General features: G+C 38.7%; 2 protein-coding genes across 2 annotated transcripts; both read left to right on the top strand.

The window, feature by feature from the left end:
• Positions 1-3,151: 3,151 nt before the first annotated feature.
• LOC122863234 (cytosolic 5'-nucleotidase 1A-like) lies at positions 3,152-21,399 on the top strand. Its single transcript, XM_044169517.1, has 7 exons — positions 3,152-3,532; positions 3,920-4,087; positions 7,572-7,701; positions 7,878-8,000; positions 8,858-9,042; positions 10,011-10,492; positions 20,457-21,399. The coding sequence occupies exons 1-6, from the start codon at positions 3,428-3,430 to the stop codon at positions 10,368-10,370; spliced, it is 1,071 nt and encodes a 356-aa protein (XP_044025452.1). The 5' UTR covers positions 3,152-3,427; the 3' UTR covers positions 10,371-10,492; positions 20,457-21,399.
• LOC122863233 (cytosolic 5'-nucleotidase 1A-like) lies at positions 15,228-21,399 on the top strand. The gene is made up of 6 exons (XM_044169516.1): positions 15,228-15,449; positions 15,591-15,758; positions 16,993-17,122; positions 17,299-17,421; positions 18,527-18,711; positions 19,272-21,399. The coding sequence occupies exons 1-6, from the start codon at positions 15,336-15,338 to the stop codon at positions 19,629-19,631; spliced, it is 1,080 nt and encodes a 359-aa protein (XP_044025451.1). The 5' UTR covers positions 15,228-15,335; the 3' UTR covers positions 19,632-21,399.
• Positions 21,400-22,633: the final 1,234 nt, after the last annotated feature.

Below are 22,633 nucleotides of genomic sequence, written 5' to 3' on the forward strand. Positions count from 1 at the left end.
AATAGCAGAATAAAGAAAATACTAAAGTTTCTCTGTTTAAATGGCTTTTTTACGCATCTTGCAAGCTTTCTCGAAGTAACTGCTTGCTAATGTTTCCAATGTGAATAGCAAGATTTATAAATTGCTGATAAGTTCAAGTGATTTTCTTATTTGATGAGAAAGAACTATAAACAAATAATCGAACAACAGCAGAATACACACACACTTTATACCAGACAAGAACAGCAGCAGTGCAGATCTGTAGTTACAGTGCCATTTTTAAAAAATGCATCAACTATTATTGATTGAAATGAAGATTTTCAGGTATATATTCCTGAAGTTAAGTTGTGGTAGCAGTCCCAGAGTAAACAGTGTGGGTTTTACAGACAGACTGAGACCACCATATCACGTTTGTATTGTAATTAAAATGGGAGATTTAAGGTGGTATCACCTCTGTATAACCTTAAATGTGACCTCTCTGACTTTATGAAGTATTTTGGAAGTTTTGCAAAGTATCACTCTCAGGCAAGTTTCTTCAGAAGAAAGAAGACAAAACAGAGTATTTATTCCTACATGTTTTGTTTTCCTACAATATTGGAATAATTATTTTTTGATCAGGGAATAATAGAGTTGAGTTGATAAGCATTGTTTTCATGGGATCACAAGACATGAGGTTCTTGTATGTAATCATCTATAATCAGCAGATAACAGATAAGTCAATCCATGTAATTTTGAGCCACTGTTATTATATTATAGCTATTATATGTTACAGCAGTTGCAGATGAAAATAATATCCCTACATTGTATACTCAACACCAGAGTGTCTGTGGTCATCAACCGTTCCAAGCAGAGACTGCCTCATTTCAAAAACTGCATGGCCTTCTCTATACTGTTTTTGGGTGCTATATTTGTCCTACAGATAAAATAAATAATTTTTTAGAAAATGTTACCTACATTTTCATCAAATTGTTCCTTTCCTTTATATTGACATTTTAAATGTTGTTATAATGCATTTCTTTACCTTTTGTAAAGCACTTTGAATGCCTCTGTTTTTAAAGTGCTGTACAGATAAGTTTGCCTTAACCTCTACATTACTAACTCAAAGCTCGGATACATGTAGTGTATCAGAGCTTTATGTGGACACCGGAACATTACACCCATATGTGATTGTTCAACGTCTTATTCCAAAATCATTGGCATTAATACACAGCTATAACAGCGTCCGCTCTTCTTGGAAGGCTTTCAACGAGTCTTTGGAACCTGGCTGCAGGGATTTGCTCCCATTCAGCCACAGGAGCATTAGTGAGGTCCAACACTGATGTTGGGTGATGAGTCCGGCTTGTAGTCACCTCATTCCATCATCCAGCCGCTCCCTCCTGCCCTGCAATAACCCCTTTCCTTCCAGTCCCAGGCTGTGTTCAACATTGCGTACTACATACTCAATCAGTATGTAATGCATACTGCATACTAAATGAATTGATGATTGAGTATGCCATTACCAGTAATACTCTGTCACAGTTTGCCTCTCATCCCCAGCCCTCTGCATTATTCTATCTTTCTGTCCCTGTCTCCAGCCCCTGCTCTCTTCTCCCAGGCCATGTTCTTTCCTTTTACTCCCCAGACCTGTCATTCTCCTGCCGTGCACCAGATGTCCTTGGGTTTTCCCTCCTTTCCCCTTCACCTGACTGCCCCACCTGTTCACACACCTGTTCCCACTTCTCGTCAGCCCTGCAGTTACCTGAGCGTCCCCATCCATCTCCTCACCTGTATCTCATCTCCTCATCAGCCACTTACCATATATACCACTTCACTTCCTTTATTCCTTGCTAGTTTGTCAAGTGTTACATGTCTTGCTTGCTTGCTAGCTGCTGGTTTCGGTTCATCCATTGTTCCTGAGATGTGTTACCTGCCTATTTTTTTATTTTTTTTATTTTTGCCTGCTCCTTTTTGGATCTGTTTGGACTGCCTTCTCTGGTTTTGACCCTTACCTGCCTCACAATGCTATAAGCCTTTGTTCCTCATTGTGCTTTAATAAATTACTGAACTGCATTAGCTCTGCTTTTGGGTCCTACCCCTTGTGTTCCTGTTACCCTGCTAACACCAACTGTGACATATTCAAGCAATATATATCTTATTATATGATTATCGATGAAGACATTACCAGTCCGAGCTACCGTTGGATGAAAATTGTTTATCACAGATGTTAATTTAACATTACCTCTTCCACTCAGTGTAATATTTTACAGTATTTTAAGGCAAAATAAAATAATTAAATATTTATGTTAATATTTTCTTATAGTACACTATATGTGAGCTCCAGTGTTTTTCCTCTTAAATGTACCTTGGCTTCCTGGGTCCTGAGTAGTTGCTTCATGTTCAGTCGCCATCATTCTTATTTATTTTATCCAACCGTGCCTCTTACCAGCCACCGTGTGGTTCTAGATCCATCTGCCTCGCAGTCCCCCGTTGGACTTGCTAATCTAGTATACATCCGGGCATTTGTCACATACACAAAATCCACACACTATGCACTTGGAATGCACTACATACTGAATTTGACATCATACTTTGTATGAATAGTAAATAGTAGGCCTACGTTAGAATGCGATTCCAAACACAGCCAGTGTCCCCTGACCTTCCCCGCCCACTTGCTGACCTGTTCCCACTTTCCTCATCAGCCATGCACACATTTAACCAGCCCCTTTCCACTCACTTCCTGTCAGATTGTCAAAGTTGCAATGTTGCCTTTGCTTTCAAGCCACCTGACCCTGACCCTGCACCTGTACCTACACCTGAATCTGCCTGCCTCCCTGTACCTGTCTGCCTGCCTAATAATTGAAATCACCCTGTCTGCTCTTGGGTTGGGTGACCTGCATGTGTCACTGCTGGAGGAGTTGCCCACCAGGCATTTTTAAAAATATATTTCTGTGAAGTTTACTAGCTGCTGCCTCACCTTTTAATCAGAGTTTGTTAATGTTTTGGTTTTGGGTTTAGTTTAATCATTTCCTGTTTTATTTTGTACACAACTCTGCTCATGTGTCTTGTAGTTTTACTTCCTGTCTTTGTGTGGTTTTCTCCTCCACTTTTGATCTGCCACGCCCTGATCCCTGATTAGTTTACCTGTGTCTTGTTATGCCCCCACCTGAGTGTATATAGTTTCTGTGCTTCCCTTGTTTCTTTGTCAGTTTGTTTTTGTCTTTATGTCAAGTGTTCTGGCATTTGTTTCCTGTGTTTTTTTTCCTCTCTTCAACCGTGCTTTGGATTCTGTTTATTGCTTACTAAATTGGACTTGTTTACCTTTGCTGGACTGCTTCCCTGTTCGTTTGTTTGTTTTTGTTCATTAAATCATAGAACTGTACCAGCCTGCCACCATTGTCTGCTTTTGGTGGCCACCCTGCTTGACAAACTACAACAGTTAAGGTCTTAGGGCACACAGAAGTTTATAGAAATGAGTGAAATGAAGCAGAGCGTTTCAGCTCCAACTGAAGACGGCAGAAAGGAAAAAGGCCAGCCTGCGACTTTAATTGACAGCTTAAAAAAAATACCGAAATGTGTAAGTATTTTGCAGAAAAGCTTATTACCATAAGCTTGTGTGTTAGCTGCACATACTTTATTGCATATTATTACACGGCTTTGTTGAATACTACGGTCTGTTATTTCTCAAGAGTAGATCGTTGCTATAGATGCAGTTCTGATCATAGACTATGGAGTCTAATCATATCAATCTGCAGAAAGAAGTCCTGTAGCAAAAGAACATTTTAAAATCATTTTTAAATAAATTCAATCGGGGTGATGCAGAATCACCTGGGTTAATTTTGCAACAATGACCTGCTTGCTGTAAATTATCCCTTACATATTTGTGGCTTTTTAAGTGCTAAATAAGCCTACTATTATTTTACTATTTATTTAAAGTTTTTACTACTTTTACATCACCTCACAGCCCAAACACAAGGATGCTGTCACTATCGTCGTCTCCTCTCGCACCCTCTTCAACATGGTGGCAGAGAGGAAGATCTATGCGGAAGAAGGAGTAGAGAAGTACGTGACTTATCAGCTGGAGCATGAAAGCGAACCTCTGAAGCCAGGAGCTGCTTTCCCCTTCGTCAAGGTAGGCCTGAGCCCCGGGACTGTCTACTTGCTGGACGTCTCTGATGGGTGTTTGCAGTATCTGGTCCCTGAAATGTATTTATTCAGTTGTCACAGTCCACACCTGGAAAAATTTGCTTTCCAGAAACAAACAGTAATCTTTGATAATAGACTTCATGAACTACAGTCTAGTTTCTGATGTTACAACTCAGGCCACACCTCAGTAAGTCATGTAAAGGCAGGTCTTTGACTTTTGACTCTTACTTCCTTTAATAGACTCTCCTATAGGACACACTGTTCATTCATTCTTTAAATGTTAGATATCAGGAAGTCATGTCGTCCACCTCTGATGTGATGGAGGTTCCTCATTGATTTATATATTCCGCATTTAAAAAAATCACATCGGTCTTCAGCAAGAAAATCCAGGGTTTTTGAAGGATGAAGGAGGTGGAAAACTACTGTACAACCTCCCTTAAAGGTTGATTGATGTTGGTGCCGGTGATTGTGCAGGCCTGGTGGTCCTCAGACTACTCTTGAATGTGTTTTGCAACTTGTTCATTGGTATTATCACCCTGTAGTGATTGCACCCTGTTGCTGTAAAATGGTCTTGTATTCCTTTGGCTGTTATACAACTACTCAATGACTCAAATCCACCCTGAGAGCGCCATTACACAAGGAAACTTCAGATTAAAGACACAAAAACATCAACTGTCCTTGAATAAATTGGATAAAGAAAAGGATATGGTTGTTTTTGTGAAACTAAAACAAGAGGATCCAGTCAGAGAGCTATGACTGCTGGGAAGAGCATATTTTCTGTCTTTTATTTAGACAGAGAGTTTATCACAAAACTTCCCAGGCTCTGTTCAACGAAATACAAACTTTCGTGTGTTTCTGGATCATAAATTCAATGTTTCTTTGATTAAAATGGAACACATGACTCTGCAATAAGCGAGCACCCCCTGACCTTTGGTAAAACAAATCAAAGCCCACAGCAGTTGGTATTATGTGTGTACAGAGAGCATACCCATTTTCTTGACTCATGTATGTCCATCAACACTTATTATAATCTATAGTATGTTCTAAAATATAAAAATAAAGGCTTTGTTACAACACTATGTATTAATCAGGAAACCTATTACTTGCAATCAAAGAGTGAGCTAATTCATGCACTAGGAACACAAGGAAGGGGAAGATCACATTAGGAGTGCCATTGCATGGGAGAGGCAGAGAGCTTCTTCATGCAATGGGCACACTTCCACAGGAATCTAGGTGCAGTACAAGCAGGCTTTCACTTGGCAACAAACCCTGAATGACAAGAAAAAATAGCCATCTCATGTCTATAAAGCTCTACTGTTGAAGCTTCCAAACTACCTCACATCTCTTCTCTCATTTAAATCTAATAACTACAGTACACAATCCAGTAACTACCTAACCTTAGAAATCCCTCATGTACGCACTAATGTTGGCAGAACTGGTTTCAGGTACTATGTACCTTTTTTAAATGGAATGAACTGCAAACTGCCCTCAAACAGTCTTACATTCCCCTTGGAGATTGGGGAAAGATTGGAAAGTTGTTTACGGGTGTGTGTCAGGCAAGGTACTCAGGAACACAGAGAATAGGACCCAAACAAATAAAAGGCTTATGGGATGGTGAGGCAGGCAAGTCAAATCCAAAGAAGCAGTCCAAACAGGCAAACAAATCCAAGACCAGGCAGAAAAGTCCAAAAGTCCAAACAACGGGAAAGGTCCAGGAAAAACAAAAATCACATATCACCATCCATTATTTTTGTTACATGTTACATTTTTGGGTAGTATCCACATGGTTGAATGCACTTCTTGTAAGTCGCTGAATAAAATTTTCTGGACCTTCTACTTACAGTAATTATAACAGATTGGTGAAAGATGCAAGAACACGCTACTTCTCAAATCACATATCTGAAAATCATCACAATCCCAGGTTTTTATTCAAGACTATCGATCAGCTAGTAAATCTATATCGTCCAAATGTTCATGCTGAATGTGATGCTGACTATGAAATTTTTTACATTTACTTTACAGAGAAAGTAGAGTCTATCAGGGCCAATATATTGGCCTGTATAATTTTCACTGAGTTCCCAGAACAAGTTACCCTCATTGGATGTTATGCCAACAAAGCTTTTAATTAATGCAATTCAAACAATATCTTTGAAACCATCCAGTCTGGTTTTCATCAGCACCACAGCACAGAGACTGCCCTCCTTAAGGTCACTAATGACCTTTAAATGACCAATGATGCTGGCATGTGTTCTATACTACTTGATTTGAGTGCTGCTTTTGACACGATTGATCATGGAATTTTATTGGTCAGATTGAGGAAATGGGTGGGCATATCAGGCACTGTACTGAGTTGGATCAAATCTTATCTTTCAGACAGAAAATTCTGTGCATCCATTAACAACCATAGGTAGTCATTTTGCTACTGTCAAATATGGGATACCTCAAGGGTCAATTTTTGGACCACTTTTATTCTCTCTTTATATGCTCCCACTAGGTAATATAATTCGTAGACATGGTGTTTCCGATCACTGTTATGCTGACGACGCAGAGTTGGACGACACCCGTTAAGCCAACTGACATCAGTATGCTGAGTCTTGAGTTCTTTACAGGAGTTCCTAGATGTGAGGAACTGGATGTCAAATAACTTTCTTCAATTGAACTCAGCAAAAACAGAAACTATCATTGGCTCCAGTAACACAAACAGTCAAATACTGCCATCTACTGGGCACCTGTCTGAGTGCATAAAGCCTGTTGCTAGAAATCTTGGCATCTTGTGTGACTGTAATTGAAGCATTAAGCAGCACGTTATATAAACTTATATAAACTTGCTTTTATCGACTCGGGAACACTGCCAGAATTCGTCCTATGTTAAGTTTTAAAGACACAGAAACTATTTTACATACTTTTATCTCATCACGCCTGGATTACTGTAACAGCCTTTTTACATGCCTAAATAGGAAAAACCGTAGACTGACTACAGACAGTAAAGAACTCAGCTGCCAGGCTTTTAACCAAAGTAAACAGGTTTGATCACATCACCTCGATTTTAGCCTCTTTACACTGGCTTTCCCTACGTTTTAGAATTGATTTGAAGGTGCTTTTGGTCACTTAATGGTCTAACTCCTCAGTATATCTCTAATCTTTTATCCCCGTACGACCCTGCTCACATATTGAGATCCTCTGGCAGGGGGCCTTTTATGTGTTCCAGTCTCTCGGCTGAAGAGTAAGGGGGACAAAGCTTTTGAAATAAGAGCCCAGAGACTCTGGAACTCCCTGCCCGAGGAAATACGTCAGGCTGAGTCAGTGGCTTCTTTTAAATCTAAGCTTAAAATGTACTTTTATCGCACCGCCTTCCCAGATTTCATCTGATTCTAGTTTTTATTTATTTATTATGCTTCATTTATTATTTTTATTCTATTACGGCTATGTTTTTTGTTTTCATGTTATGTTTTATGCCTGTCCTCACACAGGCGCTGATGAATGTCAACTCTCAACTGTGGAAGCTCTACCCAGACAGCGAGGAGCTGTTTGACATCGTCTTAATGACTAACAGCCATGCCCAAGTTGGAGTGCGCCTCATAAACAGCATTAATCACTACGGTACGCTGCGTCCTAAACCAAAACATTGTTGATTATTTAGCACTGCAGCAACAGGCACAATCGAGACCAGCACTCAGTCTAGTAATTGCACACTAGAAATGAAGAAGAGGCGTTACAGTGCACTTTGAATGGGATTTCTTTCTTCACACGTCTCCATCTTGCTTTTATGCTTTCAGATTTGACCATAGATAGATTCTGTATGACAGGAGGGAAAAGTCCTACAGGCTACCTAGAGGCCTACAAGACAAAACTTTACCTCTCCAAGGACTCAGAGAAAGTCACAGAGGCCATAGAGGAAGGTAAGTCGGATTATTTTTATTACACACAACCTTTTTTTAAAAACCGTTTTGTATAATAAATACTTTCTGCAGCATTGATGTATTTGGAGCTGGTTGAAGACAACGTGATTTAAGGCTCCCTGTCATCCAAATACACACATAACAAACAGATATGAAATATCTATTCTGTCTATTCAAATGTAGTGCTGAAATTAATTGATTAAAAATATGAGGATTTGGGCTCTGGAGAATTGTGATGGGAATTATTTGTTTATAACACATTTTGGTGACAGGCTGTTATCACATGAGGCGTTTGCATCTGTCCTTGCTTAAGAACAACCAGATAGATAGATAGGTTATTCTGTTGCTCACTTAGTGCTACCATTGAAATTAGATGATCTACACGTAATAGACAGTTTTCTGACGTATACCACCACCTAAAGGCTCCAGATTTATTTATAATGAAGTGGATGATCAGAACGAGCTAGCCTTGATGGGCATGCTCCCTCTTGCACTTAGATAGATTTATATCCAGACCCCAACAGGTTTACACTTTCTGTTAAGTCTTTCATTCTTACCAAGCGTCAGTAATGTGAAGAATTTAGTGTTACAACCATAACTGATTATTATCAGTATTCTCGAAGTAGTGTTGTCTTTTGGGAAGGAAACAATATTTCAGAATTTTCCTTTAACAACATGGCTGAACTGTGTCAGTAAAAACTCTACATTTTGAAATCTTCATGAAAAGGCAGAGGTATCAACATTGTTAATAAAATAGAAAGTTGAAGATGGCTGGTATCAAATTTCAGACTCCATAAAACATTGTGATGGATGCACACTATCCAGCAAAGCATCAACCCTCCTCTCCCTTCCTTCAGGCATCGCTGCAGCCACAATGTTTATGCCGCAAACGGAGACTCAGCTGAGCGACACTCAGCTGAGAGTGGCGTTTGATGGCGACGCCGTCCTCTTCTCAGACGAGTCGGAGATCATTATGAAGGAAAAAGGCCTGGACGCTTTCAATGCCAATGAGAAGGAGTTTGAAAACGAACCTCTCCGTAAGGTAACTGATGGTGGTTGGCTTAGAACGAGGCCAGCCCTATGAACGGGAAACTCTGTCCATGACTTACTCAGTGATGAAATTACACCATTGGTCGATCAAGTGTTGGAGTTTCCCCATTGGAAACCACCGACCACCGACTATCCGTGTAACAATTTGGCCACCATTTAGCACAATGACCATACACGGTCCAGCCATATACTAGATTTCGACCTAGTCTTGTTTCTATCTACTTAAACATCACTGGCACCTCATGGAGAGAGACTTTGTGTGCAGACTGTATATCCAGAAAATACTGTATCTTCATAAAAATACCGAATAAATACAAGGCGTGAACTGCTATCAGCCTGATATTGATCTTAATGTATATAGTTGTGTTATCCAATGCAGCTACAGAAACATTCTGTCAAAATACAGAGATATATATTTAGATTTTGTGGATTGTTGAGTTTTCTTCTCAGTTAATTCTTCATTGAATACTGCAGATGTAGTGTTTCACTCGGCCATTTACCCGCTTAATTCCTCGGTCTGGATTTCGGTGGATAGTTGCATTGGTCTATGATGGCCGAAATTCTGTTTCAACCCTGACAAGGATAAACTCAGAGATATTCAATATAAATAGAAAGTACTAACTATCATTGTTTTGTCTCCAAATGTATCTGCTCTCAGTTGATGGAACCCTAATAAATTAATGTTTGATGTAGCTGCAAATTCACTGCAAAGGATTGTTTGTTTTTCCATTTTAAGTCCTAATTTAAATGGTAAATCCAGCAATTGTACAAATCCAAGTCTGCTTACAGGTATCGGGGAGTACTACTGTATATGTGAAAAAAGTTATATAAAGCCTGAAGCCTAAAGTGTGATTAAATTGCCTCAAGTGATCTCATTTGAGTCAGTGTTGGTTGGGGCTGAAGACTACAAGTTTGAAAATGAAAACTTTTTAAATGAACTTGATTCTTTGGCTCTTTCAGGGTCCCTTAAAGTGTTTCCTGGAGGCTCTGGGGAAGCTCCAGAGAAAATTCTACGCCAAGAACGAGCGTATGAACTGTCCCATCCGAACCTTCCTGGTCACGTCCCGAGGTGCTGCCACCTCCGGGGCCCGCGTCCTGAAGACTCTCCGCAGCTGGGGCCTGGAGATCGACGAGGCTCTCTTCCTGGCCGGGGCTCCTAAAGGGCCCCTGCTGCAGAAAATAAAACCACACATCTTCTTTGACGACCAGATGTTCCACATTGACGGGGCCAAAGAAATGGGAACCATATCTGCACACGTCCCCTATGGGATCGGACAGAAGTACCACAAGGGGGAACTCAAGCAGCCCGCAAAAAAGTAAAAAAACAAAAAATGCACTACGTTGTCACCTGCATATAAAGAGATTTGCTCCAAAGTAAAATGTTGTATTCAGGAAAAAATATTTATTAAAAAAATACTCTCCTTTAAAAATTTCGTATTTAGGTAATTAATTGGTAATGCAGTCTACAAAGTTTACTTTTTTGGGTTTTATAGAATATTTTCTACTGTTTTCTTTAGTATAGGGAATTATTGATGAGGGAGGGAATTTTCTCAAAGCAAGAGTTACAATAGGTGCCATACACTATTTCACTTAATACTGTTTTGGAATAGAAACACCAGACTCATAACCTATAGGTGCCTTTTTAACCAAACTATCTGTGTACCTGTTTACCTTTTGAGAGGTTTTTTCCTCATTTATATTGGAGTTTATTTTCTTTACACTTTTATACAATAAACACGTTTATTTTATTTATCTTGTTTTGTTGCTATTGGTCCTTGGCATATTCAGTATGACCCTGGTGGGAGAATGTATCTGCTGTAGTAGTTGTTTTTTCTGCATAGACTTAAAAATCACCTGGTAAAAATTGCCAATTCCAACCAACAATTTCCAACATTTTTGGTGTCTGGCATTAATTTTGCATATTTAATGGGACGTATTAAAACATATTATTACCTGCTATCAGTTTTTGTCCAATGTTTTTTAACCTTATCAGCTTTGGTAATGAGTGCAGAGGGAGCAGTTGGATGAATAAAGGAATGTGATGGAACCCCAGTGGCTGGTCTTAAACAAGTGGTGGAAAGTAATTAAATACATTTACTAAAGTACTTTAGTACAATTTTGAGGTACTTGTACTTTAATTGAGTATTTCCATTTTATGCTTCTACTCCACCACATTCATGTGACATTTACTAGATTTTACATTAAAAAACAACATATGGTTCCCAAACTTTATGGCTTGTGAACTCTTACACTTAGCACTGTCTATTTGCGGCCCCTTGATGTGTTTTAGATAATAACTTCATTTATTTTGCATCTTTCCAAACAAAGTTACAAAGTACAGCACTTTTCCCCTCAAAACTTTTAATATGATTTCATTTAAATACCTTTTCATGGCCCAAAATGGTAACACTATCCCAATATTTCACAAAAAATTAGAGAAAAGTCAAAGAAAAATTTGTGTCAGAGAACTTTTTTTTCTTCTTGTCTATCCCATTAATCATCTCAAGAACCCCCAGACTTAGGGGGCATTTTTTGTAGACGAGTACTTTTACTTTTGATATATTGATACATTTTGCTGATAATACTTCTGTACTTTTAATTAAGTAGAATTTTTAATGCAGGACTTTTACTTATAATGAAGTATTTCTACATTGTTGTATTGATACTTCTACTTAAGTAAAGGATCTGAGTACTTTTCCCACCACTGGTCTTTGTACATCTCAGCAGTAGATGGGGCTATTTAGCTGTGATTGTCCACCTTGATGCTTTAAACACTGCTTGTTTCCCCTGCAGCCTCGTGTTTGGCAAGGAGTCACTTCTTTGTGAAAGTAAACCAGTTGAGGTCAAACTTTAGCAGCGTATCTTCGGGCGGATCTGTGCTGTCATTAAGCTCAGTGTCCCACAGTGTCTGTCCAACCTCAGCTGATGGAGATCCACTCTCATCTTACATGTACATGATGAAAGAAGCCACAAGAGGGCGCTCCTGTTTAACTAGATTGGGGTTTTACAGAGAGGAGGAACAACCAGAGAAACCCCACTTTTGTATACATTTCCTAAAGTATATGGTACAGAAGAATGAGAAGGGGGAACACATCACCAGAAAACATCATTTAGACTTAAAAAAGTGAAATCGAAATAAAGTATAAAAGAAATATAACAAGAAACCCAAAAAGACAAAAAAACATTTTATATCTTACAGTGTACAATGCTTTGATCTGGCCAGCATGCTTTTCTGGCTCTTCTGACCCACAATCCTCTGCGCAGCGGAAGATAGTCACATCGACTGATCCACCGAGAGAGCACAGACAGATGACAGCTCATTGACAGATGACAGCACGATTACAAATAAAGGGATCCAATGATATGCAAAAGCCTCATTTGAATTCCTGTAAAAGCTTATTCTGCCAGTTAGCTGTTTTATATTTCATAACTATTCTCAATCCTGCCAACACTGTTAGTAGTGATGGGAATCACGGCTCTTTGAAGGGAGCTGGATGTTATGGCCCCGTTCTTTTCCGAGAGCCTGAGATTCAACTTACCAACCATTTACCACAGTGTATTAACACCATGGTCAAGCCAATCTTATGCTAATCAGGTACTTAACAGTGATGAGGGAGGTGCAGCCAGAAAACAATAGGCCTGATTACTGGGCCATCATGGAAACAAAAGAAGGTCAGTTTCAGGTGAAACTAGGCAGGGTAAACAGCAGACACTCAGGAAGACTCCTCCCTAGGGCCTAAGCAACACAGAGTAGCTTAAATTTCTGAGTTCTTAGACCATTTTCACAATTGAGAATGACTTCCGGATGGGAGCCGAAACGTCTTGATTCTGAAAACAGTGTCCAGATGACTACGACCGAAACCTTTTCTACGATGGAACATTCCTGGACGAATGAGGGACTACACCGTCTTGTTTTGAATAACCAGCACAGTACAGTTTCGTCCATTCTGCCTTTCACTTCCTGCCTCATTCTGAATTTCGAGCATCATTGGAATCACGTGACTGCAAACAACGTATTGGAGCGCGCCTAGCTAATTGTGATCCTGTGAGTGAGTGAGTGAGTTTCACCTACAGCTCAGAGAGGCTTTGCATCCAAAAAATGCCAGGAGAAAACAAAAGCACCACAGCTATACACTATAAGAATCCATCTTTACATAGTATTCAAGTACATGTGTACCTGTTTAGCCAATACATCTATGATAATCCTTCATTAATCAGTTCAACAATGTATATTCACTGGGATCATAATGGGATCATTATAAATACAGTGATGACTTCCATTTAGCCAAAAAATACACTTTATACCTTTTATTCAATTCCTTCCAAGTATTCATTCATATATTATATGAGTCTGGACAGACATGGATGTAAACTGTGACTTGATTGGTTGGCGGAGGCATACAACCGTGGACCAATAATTCTAGTTATGTACATGTCATACCAAACATTTGGCCCATCACACATGGGACAAGACATTGCTATGTCAAACATCAAAAATATGACAAGAAATGTTTAGGTATCACATATACAAGACTAAAAGAAAAACATCAGTCATTACATTTTACACACATCTAAATAATTTCAGGTAAAGTGTTTATGCATGAAATTTCAATTAAACTGGGCTCTGAATAGCAGAATAAAGAAAATAAATGCTACAAGACTAAAGTTTCTCTGCTTTTTTACAGATCTTTCTGGAAGTAACTGCTTGCTAATGTTTTCAATGTGAATAGCAAGATTTATAAATTGCTGATAACTTCAAGTGATTTTCTTATTTGATGAGAAAGAACTATAAACAAATAATCGAACAACAGCAGAATACACACACACTTTATACCAGACAAGAACAGCAGCAGTGCAGATCTGTAGTTACAGTGCCATTTTTAAAAAATGCATCAACTATTATTGATTGAAATGAAGATTTTCAGGTATATATTCCTGAAGTTAAGTTGTGGTAGCAGTCCCAGAGTAAACAGTGTGGGTTTTACAGACAGACTGAGACCACCATATCACGTTTGTATTGTAATTAAAATGGGAGATTTAAGGTGGTATCACCTCTGTATAACCTTAAATGTGACCTCTCTGACTTTATGAAGTATTTTGGAAGTTTTGCAAAGTATCACTCTCAGGCAAGTTTCTTCAGAAGAAAGAAGACAAAACAGAGTATTTATTCCTACATGTTTTGTTTTCCTACAATATTGGAATAATTGGAGTTGAGTTTATAAGCATTGTTTTCATGGGATCACAAGACATGATGTTCTTGTATGTAATCATCTATAATAAGCAGATAACAATCCATGTAATTTTGAGCCACTGTTATTATATTATAGCTATTATATGTTACAGCAGTTGCAGATGAAAATAATATCCCTACATTGTATACTCAACACCAGAGTGTCTGTGGTCATCAACCGTTCCAAGCAGAGACTGCCTCATTTCAAAAACTGCATGGCCTTCCCTATACTGTTTTTGGGTTCTATATTTGTCCTACAGATAAAATAAATAATGCTTTTCAGAAAATGTTACCTACATTTTCATCAAATTGTTCCTTTCCTTTATATTGACATTTTAAATGTTGTTATAATGCATTTCTTTACCTTTTGTAAAGCACTTTGAATGCCTCTGTTTGAAAGGTGCTGTACAGATAAGTTTGCCTTAACCTCTACATTACTAACTCAAAGCTCGGATACATGTAGTGTATCAGAGCTTTATGTGGACACCGGAACATTACACCCATATGTGATTGTTCAACGTCTTATTCCAAAATCATTGGCATTAATACACAGCTATAACAGCGTCCGCTCTTCTTGGAAGGCTTTCAACAAGATTTTGTAACCTGGCTGCAGGGATTTGCTCCCATTCAGCCACAGGAGCATTAGTAACGTTTATCACTGAGGTTGGGCGATAAGGCCTGGCTTGCAGTCGGCATTCCAAAACCAAACTGGGAAAACCAGTTCTTTATGGACCTGGCTTTCTGCTTGGGGGTATTATCATGTTGAAACAGTAAAGGACGTTCCCTAAACTGCTGCCACAAAGTTGGAAGCACTCTATTGTCTAAAACATGACTGTTTGCCACGGGTGTCCACATACTTCTGGCCACTCTCTCTCTCGCTCTCTCCCAACCAACCAAGTGCAAGTGCAGCCCAGACTTGCCTACGTCACTGCTGGAAGACACGCCCACCAGGCTGTCTTTTAGTTTTAGTTAATTTCCGGAAAATGTACTAGCTGCCACTGCCTCACCTTTATTCTGGGTTTGTAAAGGTCTTGAGACCTTGAGTTTATAAAAAAATGAGTGAAATGAAGCCAAACCATTCAGCTCCAACTGAAGACAGCGGAGAGGAGAAAGACTGGGCTGCGGCTAAAGCTTTTTTTGACAACCTCAAAACAAACAAACCGAGACCTGTAAGTATTTTGCTGAAGCTTCTGTGTTAGCTGCGCATGCTTTCTTGCATACCATTTGTGGCTTTTACGTGCTAAACAAGTTTAGTAATGCATGCACATTTAATGTTGTTATTCTTTTTCCACCTTCCCATTCACTCACAGCCCAAACCCCAGTATGCTGTCACTATCGCCGTCTCCTCTCGCACCCTCTTCAACATGGTGGCAGAGAGGAAGATCTATGAGGAAGAAGGAGTAGAGAAGTACGTGACCTATCAGCTGGAGCATGAAAGTGAGCCTCTGAAGCCAGGAGCTGCTTTCCCCTTCGTCAAGGTAGGCCTGAGCCCCGGGACTGTCTACTTGTTGGACGTCTCTGATGGGTGTTTGCAGGGTGTGGTCCCTGAAATGTATTTATTCAGTTGTCACAGTCCACACCAGGAAAAACTTGCTTTCCAGAAACAAACAGCAATCTTTGATAGTAGACTTCATGATAGTTTCAAGCCCTGCATCCACACCTACAGTCTAGTTTCTGATGTTACACTTCAGGCCACACCTCAGTAAGTCATGTAAAGGCAGGTCTTTGACTTTGACTCTTACTTCCTTTAATAGACTCTCCTATAGGACACACTGTTCATTCATTCTTTAAATGTTAGCTATCAGGAAGTCATGTCGTCCACCTCTGATGTGATGGAGGTTCCTCACTGATGTATAAATTCCTCATTTAAAGACTACCGCACCACAAACTACAGCCTCAAAAATGACCAGAAAATTCCCCTCTTTAAAACCGTTTCAACTAAAACTGAACATTATAAACTTTGAGGAAGAAGAATGTTTTGCAGGGCTGTTTTATTAGACTGGGTTGATTTTTGTTAGGTGTACCTATTAACCAACTTTGAAGATATTTAACATTTGTCATATACTATTTTTGCTTAGTATGTTCATGACTAATATTTGATACTGCAACACCCATTGGAAATGTATATTAATTGTCCTTTTTTGAGCAAAAACACAGTGTATTGCTTGGCAGCTGTGTGGGTTTTAATGCCCGTGAGTATATTATTAGACAGTTGTGTGTAGTTCAGTTAGTGTGTGATGTCAGCAGTATAGCTTGACCGATACCGGAGTTTTTAGTCAGATACTTGATAGTTTGACAAATCTGATCATCTGAATCTGACATATCACCAGATAGTATGTAAACACAACATAAACATTTTTAATAAAGATCCCTCAAACTGTCATAGCATCATAGTTTCTAAACTACCTCAAACATGTCCTCTGCATTTCTGTTCTGTAATAACTTGTTGCTTGTTAGCAGACGTATAGACTGATTCCAATATATCTGTGATAAGCTAACACCGTGCGACACCCTGATGAAGGCCTTCGTGGCTTATAAAGCACATTCCTTTGTTTCAGTGTTGCTTTAATGCCTTGTTCTCTTTGGAAACTATATGACTTAACTGAAAGAAAGTTGTGGTTCAGTGTTGTAAAGTTTGTCTCGTAAGCTCATGTTGAACGCTCTGACACAATATCCTGGCTTTTTTTTTTTTATGTCTGTCCTCACACACAGGCGCTGATGAATGTCAACTCTCGACTGAGGAAGCTCTACCCAGACAGCGAGGAGCTGTTTGACATCGTCTTAATGACTAACAACCATGCCCAAGTTGGAGTGCGCCTCATAAACAGCATTAATCACTACGGTACGCTGCGTCCTAAACCAAAACATTGTTGATTATTTAGCACTGCAGCAACAGGCACAATCGAGACCAGCACTCAGTCTAGTAATTGCACACTAGAAATGAAGAAGAGGCGTTACAGTGCAATTTGAATGGGATTTCTTTCTTCACACATCTCCATCTTGCTTTTATGCTTTCAGATTTGACCATAGAGAGATTCTGTATGACAGGAGGGAAAAGTCCTACAGGCTACCTAAAGGCCTACATGACAAACCTTTACCTCTCCAAGGACTCAGAGAAAGTCACAGAGGCCATAGAGGAAGGTAAGTCGGATTATTTCTATTACACACAACCTTTTTTTTTTTTTTTTTTTTACTTTTTTTGTATAATGAATACATCAGTTACATACAGTTACAGTCTTGTAATGTATTTGTACTACACTGATATTTGCACACTTGCATGTTGATTTTGTGTGTGACTCATTCTCACACTGTGCTGCAAGACGGAGCTGCTTGAAGACAGTCCGGGATGTACGGGTCCCTGTCATCCAAATACACACAGATATGAAATGTTCATTCAAATGTAGAGCTGAAATTAATGGATTAGTTGTTTGACAATTGTAAAAGTAAAAATGTAAATTTGCTGCTTTTATGTGTTTTCTATCACTGTGCATTGAATATCTGGGTTTTTGACTGTTGGTTGGTCAAAACATGGTATTTAAAAACCTCACTTTGGGCTTTGGGATATTGTGATGGGAATTTTTCATATTATCACAGGAGGCACGTGTTAGATTCTGTTTTCACACCAACATCTTTCAAATTTCATTTTGCATTTTGCTGTCCTTGCATAAGAACAACCAGATAGATAGGTTATTCTGTTGCTCACTTAGTGCTACCATTGAAATTAGATGATCTACATGTAATAGACAGTTTTCTGACGTATACCACCACCTAAAGGCTCCAGATTTATTTATAATGAAGTGGATGATCAGAACGAGCTAGCCTTGATGGGCATGCTCCCTCTTGCACTTAGATAGATTTATATCCAGACCCCAACAGGTTTACACTTTCTGTTAAGTCTTTCATTCTTACCAAGCGTCAGTAATGTGAAGAATTTAGTGTTACAACCATAACTGATTCTCAAACAAAGCAGTATTCTCGAAGTAGTGTTGTCTTTTGGGAAGGAAACAATATTTCAGAATTTTCCTTTAACAACATGGCTGAACTGTGTCAGTAAAAACTCTACATTTTGAAATCTTCATGAAAAGGCAGAGGTATCAGAGAAAAACCTAACGTGCAGTGGCAGTTAAAACATTGTTAATAAAATACAAAGTTGAAGATGCCTGGTATAAAATTTCAGACTCCATAAAACATTGTGATGGATGCACATTATCCAGCAAAGCATCAACCCTCCTCTCCCTTCCTTCAGGCATCGCTGCAGCCACAATGTTTATGCCGCAAACGGAGACTCAGCTGAGCGACACTCAGCTGAGAGTGGCGTTTGATGGCGACGCCGTCCTCTTCTCAGACGAGTCGGAAATCATTGTGAAGGAACATGGCCTGGACTCTTTCTTTAAGCACGAGAAGGAGTTTGAGAACAAACCTCTCGCTCAGGTTGGTTGTTTCTATGTACTTAAACGTAGTTTTGTTTTTTATTTGCACATATACGTATACAGCAGCATAAAACCAGATAACAGAAATAAAACAGATGTGACAGGAGATGTCAAGAAGCCACAGGCTTATACAATGGTCCTCCCCTCAACTTAAGAAAAAAATACTAAACTAATAAATAAAACATGATTCAGCAAAATACAAAGGAAATAAATGATAATACGAAACACATAATCTGAAAAGAAGAGTTCACCAAAATCTATCAGCTATTAGGAGCAGCAACAACACCTGTATGGGGCAAAACAAGCCCTGGGAAATGTCTTCAGGGTTTAGGAACCTGCTCTGCTGGTTCTAAACACTAAATCAACTGAGGAATCATTTTTGTCCTCGTGTGCCTTTGTTTGTGTGTGTGTGTGTGTGTGTGTTTTACTCTTTACTTGTATTATGTATAATATCATTCCAAAAGCAATTGCATATTTACAGAGTAGTTTTTCAATTAGTGAAAGGTGCTCCACAGACTCCTCAAAACTTTTTAAATGAACTTGATTCTTTGGCTCTTTCAGGGTCCCTTAAAGTGTTTCCTGGAGGCTCTGGGGAAGCTCCAGAGAAAATTCTACGCCAAGAACGAGCGTATGAACTGTCCCATCCGAACCTTCCTGGTCACGGCCCGCAGCGCTGCCAGCTCCGGGGCTCGCGTCCTGAAGACTCTCCGCAGCTGGGGCCTGGAGATCGACGAGGCTCTCTTCCTGGCCGGGGCTCCTAAAGGGCCCCTGCTGCAAAAAATAAAACCACACATCTTCTTTGACGACCAGATGTTCCACATTGATGGGGCCAAAGAAATGGGAACCATATCTGCACACGTCCCCTATGGGATCGGACAGAAGTACCACAAGGGGGAACTCAAGCAGCCCGCAAAAAAGTAATAACCAAAAAATGCTTAAAATATACACTACGTTGTCACCTGCATATAAAGAGATTTGCTCTAAAATAAAATATTGTGTTCAGGAAAAAAATATTTATTAAAAAGATAACAGTAATTTCTAGAGGATTTAATAATAATAAACTTTATTTATAGAGCACCTATCAAAACAAAGTACAAAGTGTTTCATAGAGAGAGAAATTAAATACCACAGTGAATCATAAAATACGTAAAAACCAATAAAATAAACAGACAGCTCAAATAAGATCAGGAGATGCTTTCCAATAAAAACATGTTTTGAGAAGAGAAGTCGTTCCAGAGCCTCTGGGCCCTGATGGCTAAAGCTCTGTCCCCCTTAGTTTTCATCCTGGACTCAGGGGATTAAAAGTTCTAAAATATAATCTGGAGCCAGGCCAAGAAGAGCATTAAAAGTAATCGATAAGATCTTAAAATCAGTCCTAAAACAAATAGGGAGCCAATGTAAAGAGGCTAAAACAGGTGTGATATGATCGTACCTCTTGGTCCTGGTTAAAAGCCGAGCAGCTGAGTTCTGTACAGTCTGCAGTCGTTTTTTGATTAAGACAAGTGAACAGGCTGTTACAATTATCAAGGCGTGAGGAGATAAAAGCATGTACAACAGTTTCTGCATCACTGAGATTTAAAATAGTAATAACATGATTGGACAAGCTCAGCGATATGTTGCTCAAAACATAAATTGCTATCAAAAAGGACACCCAAGATTTCTTGCAACAGACTTGATATGTTGTGACAGATAGCCAGTACATGGCAGTATGTGGGGCCCAATAACAATTGGGCATTACCAATTTAGGTAATTAATTGGTAATGCAGTCTACAAAGTTTACTTTTTTGGGTTTTATAGAATATTTTCTACTGTTTTCTTTAGTATAGGGAATTATTGATGAGGGAGGGAATTTTCTCAAAGCAAGAGTTACAATAGGTGCCATACACTATTTCACTTAATACTGTTTTGGAATAGAAACACCAGACTCATAACCTATAGGTGCCTTTTTAACCAAACTATCTGTGTACCTGTTTACCTTTTGAGAGGTTTTTTCCTCATTTATATTGGAGTTTATTTTCTTTACACTTTTATACAATAAACACGTTTATTTTATTTATCTTGTTTTGTTGCTATTGGTCCTTGGCATATTCAGTATGACCCTGGTGGGAGAATGTATCTGCTGTAGTAGTTGTTTTTTCTGCATAGACTTAAAAATTGCCAATTCCAACCAACAATTTCCAACATTTTTGGTGTCTGGCATTAATTTTGCATATTTAATGGGACGTATTAAAACATATTAATACCTGCTATCAGTTTTAAAGGGACATTTATCAGGGTAGAATGTCTATGGCTTACAGGGAACACTGATGTTGTCTTTCTTTGTTACTGGCTTTAAACTTAACGCTTTATATTTATCCTCACACTTTTAGACTCATGTTCTGTGAGTTGTTTACACTTTTACATTGTATCTGTATATGAGACAGCCCACTGTAACTACACTTTTCTATCATGTGATCGTGTTTTTATATAGGACTAACTACATATACTGTCTATGTTTGCAGATTGCATTTGATGTATTTCATATTGCAAAAATATGTAAATTTATGCAACATCATCAAGGACAAATAAACTCACTTGTTTGTAATTGTTCATATCATGTCTGGTAACATTTCATTTGTGCCAGATCAAGAGATGTTTTGCATTGATTGTACTCATGTTGTGGTAACACAATAAAATTATTTTTGCACCATTTCACTTTCACTATACTCTGAATACTATCTAGCCTGCGCCTTTAACCTTATCAGCTTTGGTAATGAGTGCAGAGGGAGCAGTTGGATGAATAAAGGAAAGTGATGGAACCCCAGTGGCTGGTCTTAAACAAGTGGTGGAAAGTAATTAACTATATTTACTAAGTACTTTAGTACAATTTTGAGGTACTTGTACTTTAATTATTTCCATTTTATGCTACTTTATACTTCTACTCCACCACACTTTTTACTCCACTACATTCATGTGACATTTACTAGATTTTACATAAAAAGAAACATATGATAAGCTTACATTTAAGTCATGTTAAAAAATAAACAAGTGGTTCCCAGACTTTATGGCTTGTGAACTCTTACAAAAAGCAGTGTCTATTTGGGGCCTACATTTTAGATGTTTATGAGTTGTTAGCAGTTCTTCTAAATAATGACTTCCCCTCTAAACTTCTTATATGGTTTCATTCAAATAACTTTTTGAGGCTACTTTTTTTTAAGTTATTCAATATTTCACAAAAATGCAAAGATAAAAGTCAAAAAATGACAAAAATAATTAATACAAATTTGTTTCTTCTTCTTGTCCCATTAACCATCTCACAACCCCCCCAGACTTTATCTTGTGACCTTTTGGGGGGACCAGACCTCTAGCTTTGGAATCACTAGATTAAACTACCAAAGTGTATATAAAGTAATTAAAAGTAGCTTTATCTAAACCAGCTACAACAGCAAAATGCTACATGGTATGGATGCATCAATATTACAATCTAATAATGTAATATAATATATCAAGTCACAGGGGGCATTTTTTGTAGACATAGTACTTGATAGACATAGTACTTTTGATATATTGATACATTTTGCTGAAAATACTTCTGTACTTTTAATTAAGTAGAATTTTTAATGCAGGACTTTTACTTATAATGAAGTATTTCTTCATTGTTGTATTGATACTTCTACTTAAGTAAAGGATCTGAGTACTTTTTCCACCACTGGTCTTTGTACATCTCAGCAGTAGATGGGGCTATTTAGCTGTGATTGTCCACCTTGATGCTTTAAACACTGCTTGTTTCCCCTGCAGCCTCGTGTTTGGCAAGGAGTCACTTCTTTGTGAAAGTAAACCAGTTGAGGTCAAACTTTAGCAGCGTATCTTCGGGCGGATCTGTGCTGTCATTAAGCTCAGTGTCCCACAGTGTCTGTCCAACCTCAGCTGATGGAGATCCACTC

Source organism: Siniperca chuatsi, linkage group LG16, assembly GCF_020085105.1.
Source record: "Siniperca chuatsi isolate FFG_IHB_CAS linkage group LG16, ASM2008510v1, whole genome shotgun sequence".
NCBI classification, from domain to species: domain Eukaryota; kingdom Metazoa; phylum Chordata; class Actinopteri; order Centrarchiformes; family Sinipercidae; genus Siniperca; species Siniperca chuatsi.

What these genes read in the sequence shown, in the direction of transcription:
- LOC122863234 (XM_044169517.1), top strand. Translation starts at nt 3,428, where the DNA reads ATGAGTGAAATGAAGCAGAGCGTTTCAGCTCCAACTGAAGACGGCAGA. An exon ending in CACAGAGGCCATAGAGGAAG is followed by an intron (nt 8,001 to 8,857) that starts GTAAGTCGGATT and finishes CCCTTCCTTCAG; the next exon opens with GCATCGCTGCAGCCACAATG. An exon ending in AAAACGAACCTCTCCGTAAG is followed by an intron (nt 9,043 to 10,010) that starts GTAACTGATGGT and finishes TGGCTCTTTCAG; the next exon opens with GGTCCCTTAAAGTGTTTCCT.
- LOC122863233 (XM_044169516.1), top strand. Translation starts at nt 15,336, where the DNA reads ATGAGTGAAATGAAGCCAAACCATTCAGCTCCAACTGAAGACAGCGGA. An exon ending in AAACAAACAAACCGAGACCT is followed by an intron (nt 15,450 to 15,590) that starts GTAAGTATTTTG and finishes ATTCACTCACAG; the next exon opens with CCCAAACCCCAGTATGCTGT. An exon ending in AAACAGCATTAATCACTACG is followed by an intron (nt 17,123 to 17,298) that starts GTACGCTGCGTC and finishes TTATGCTTTCAG; the next exon opens with ATTTGACCATAGAGAGATTC.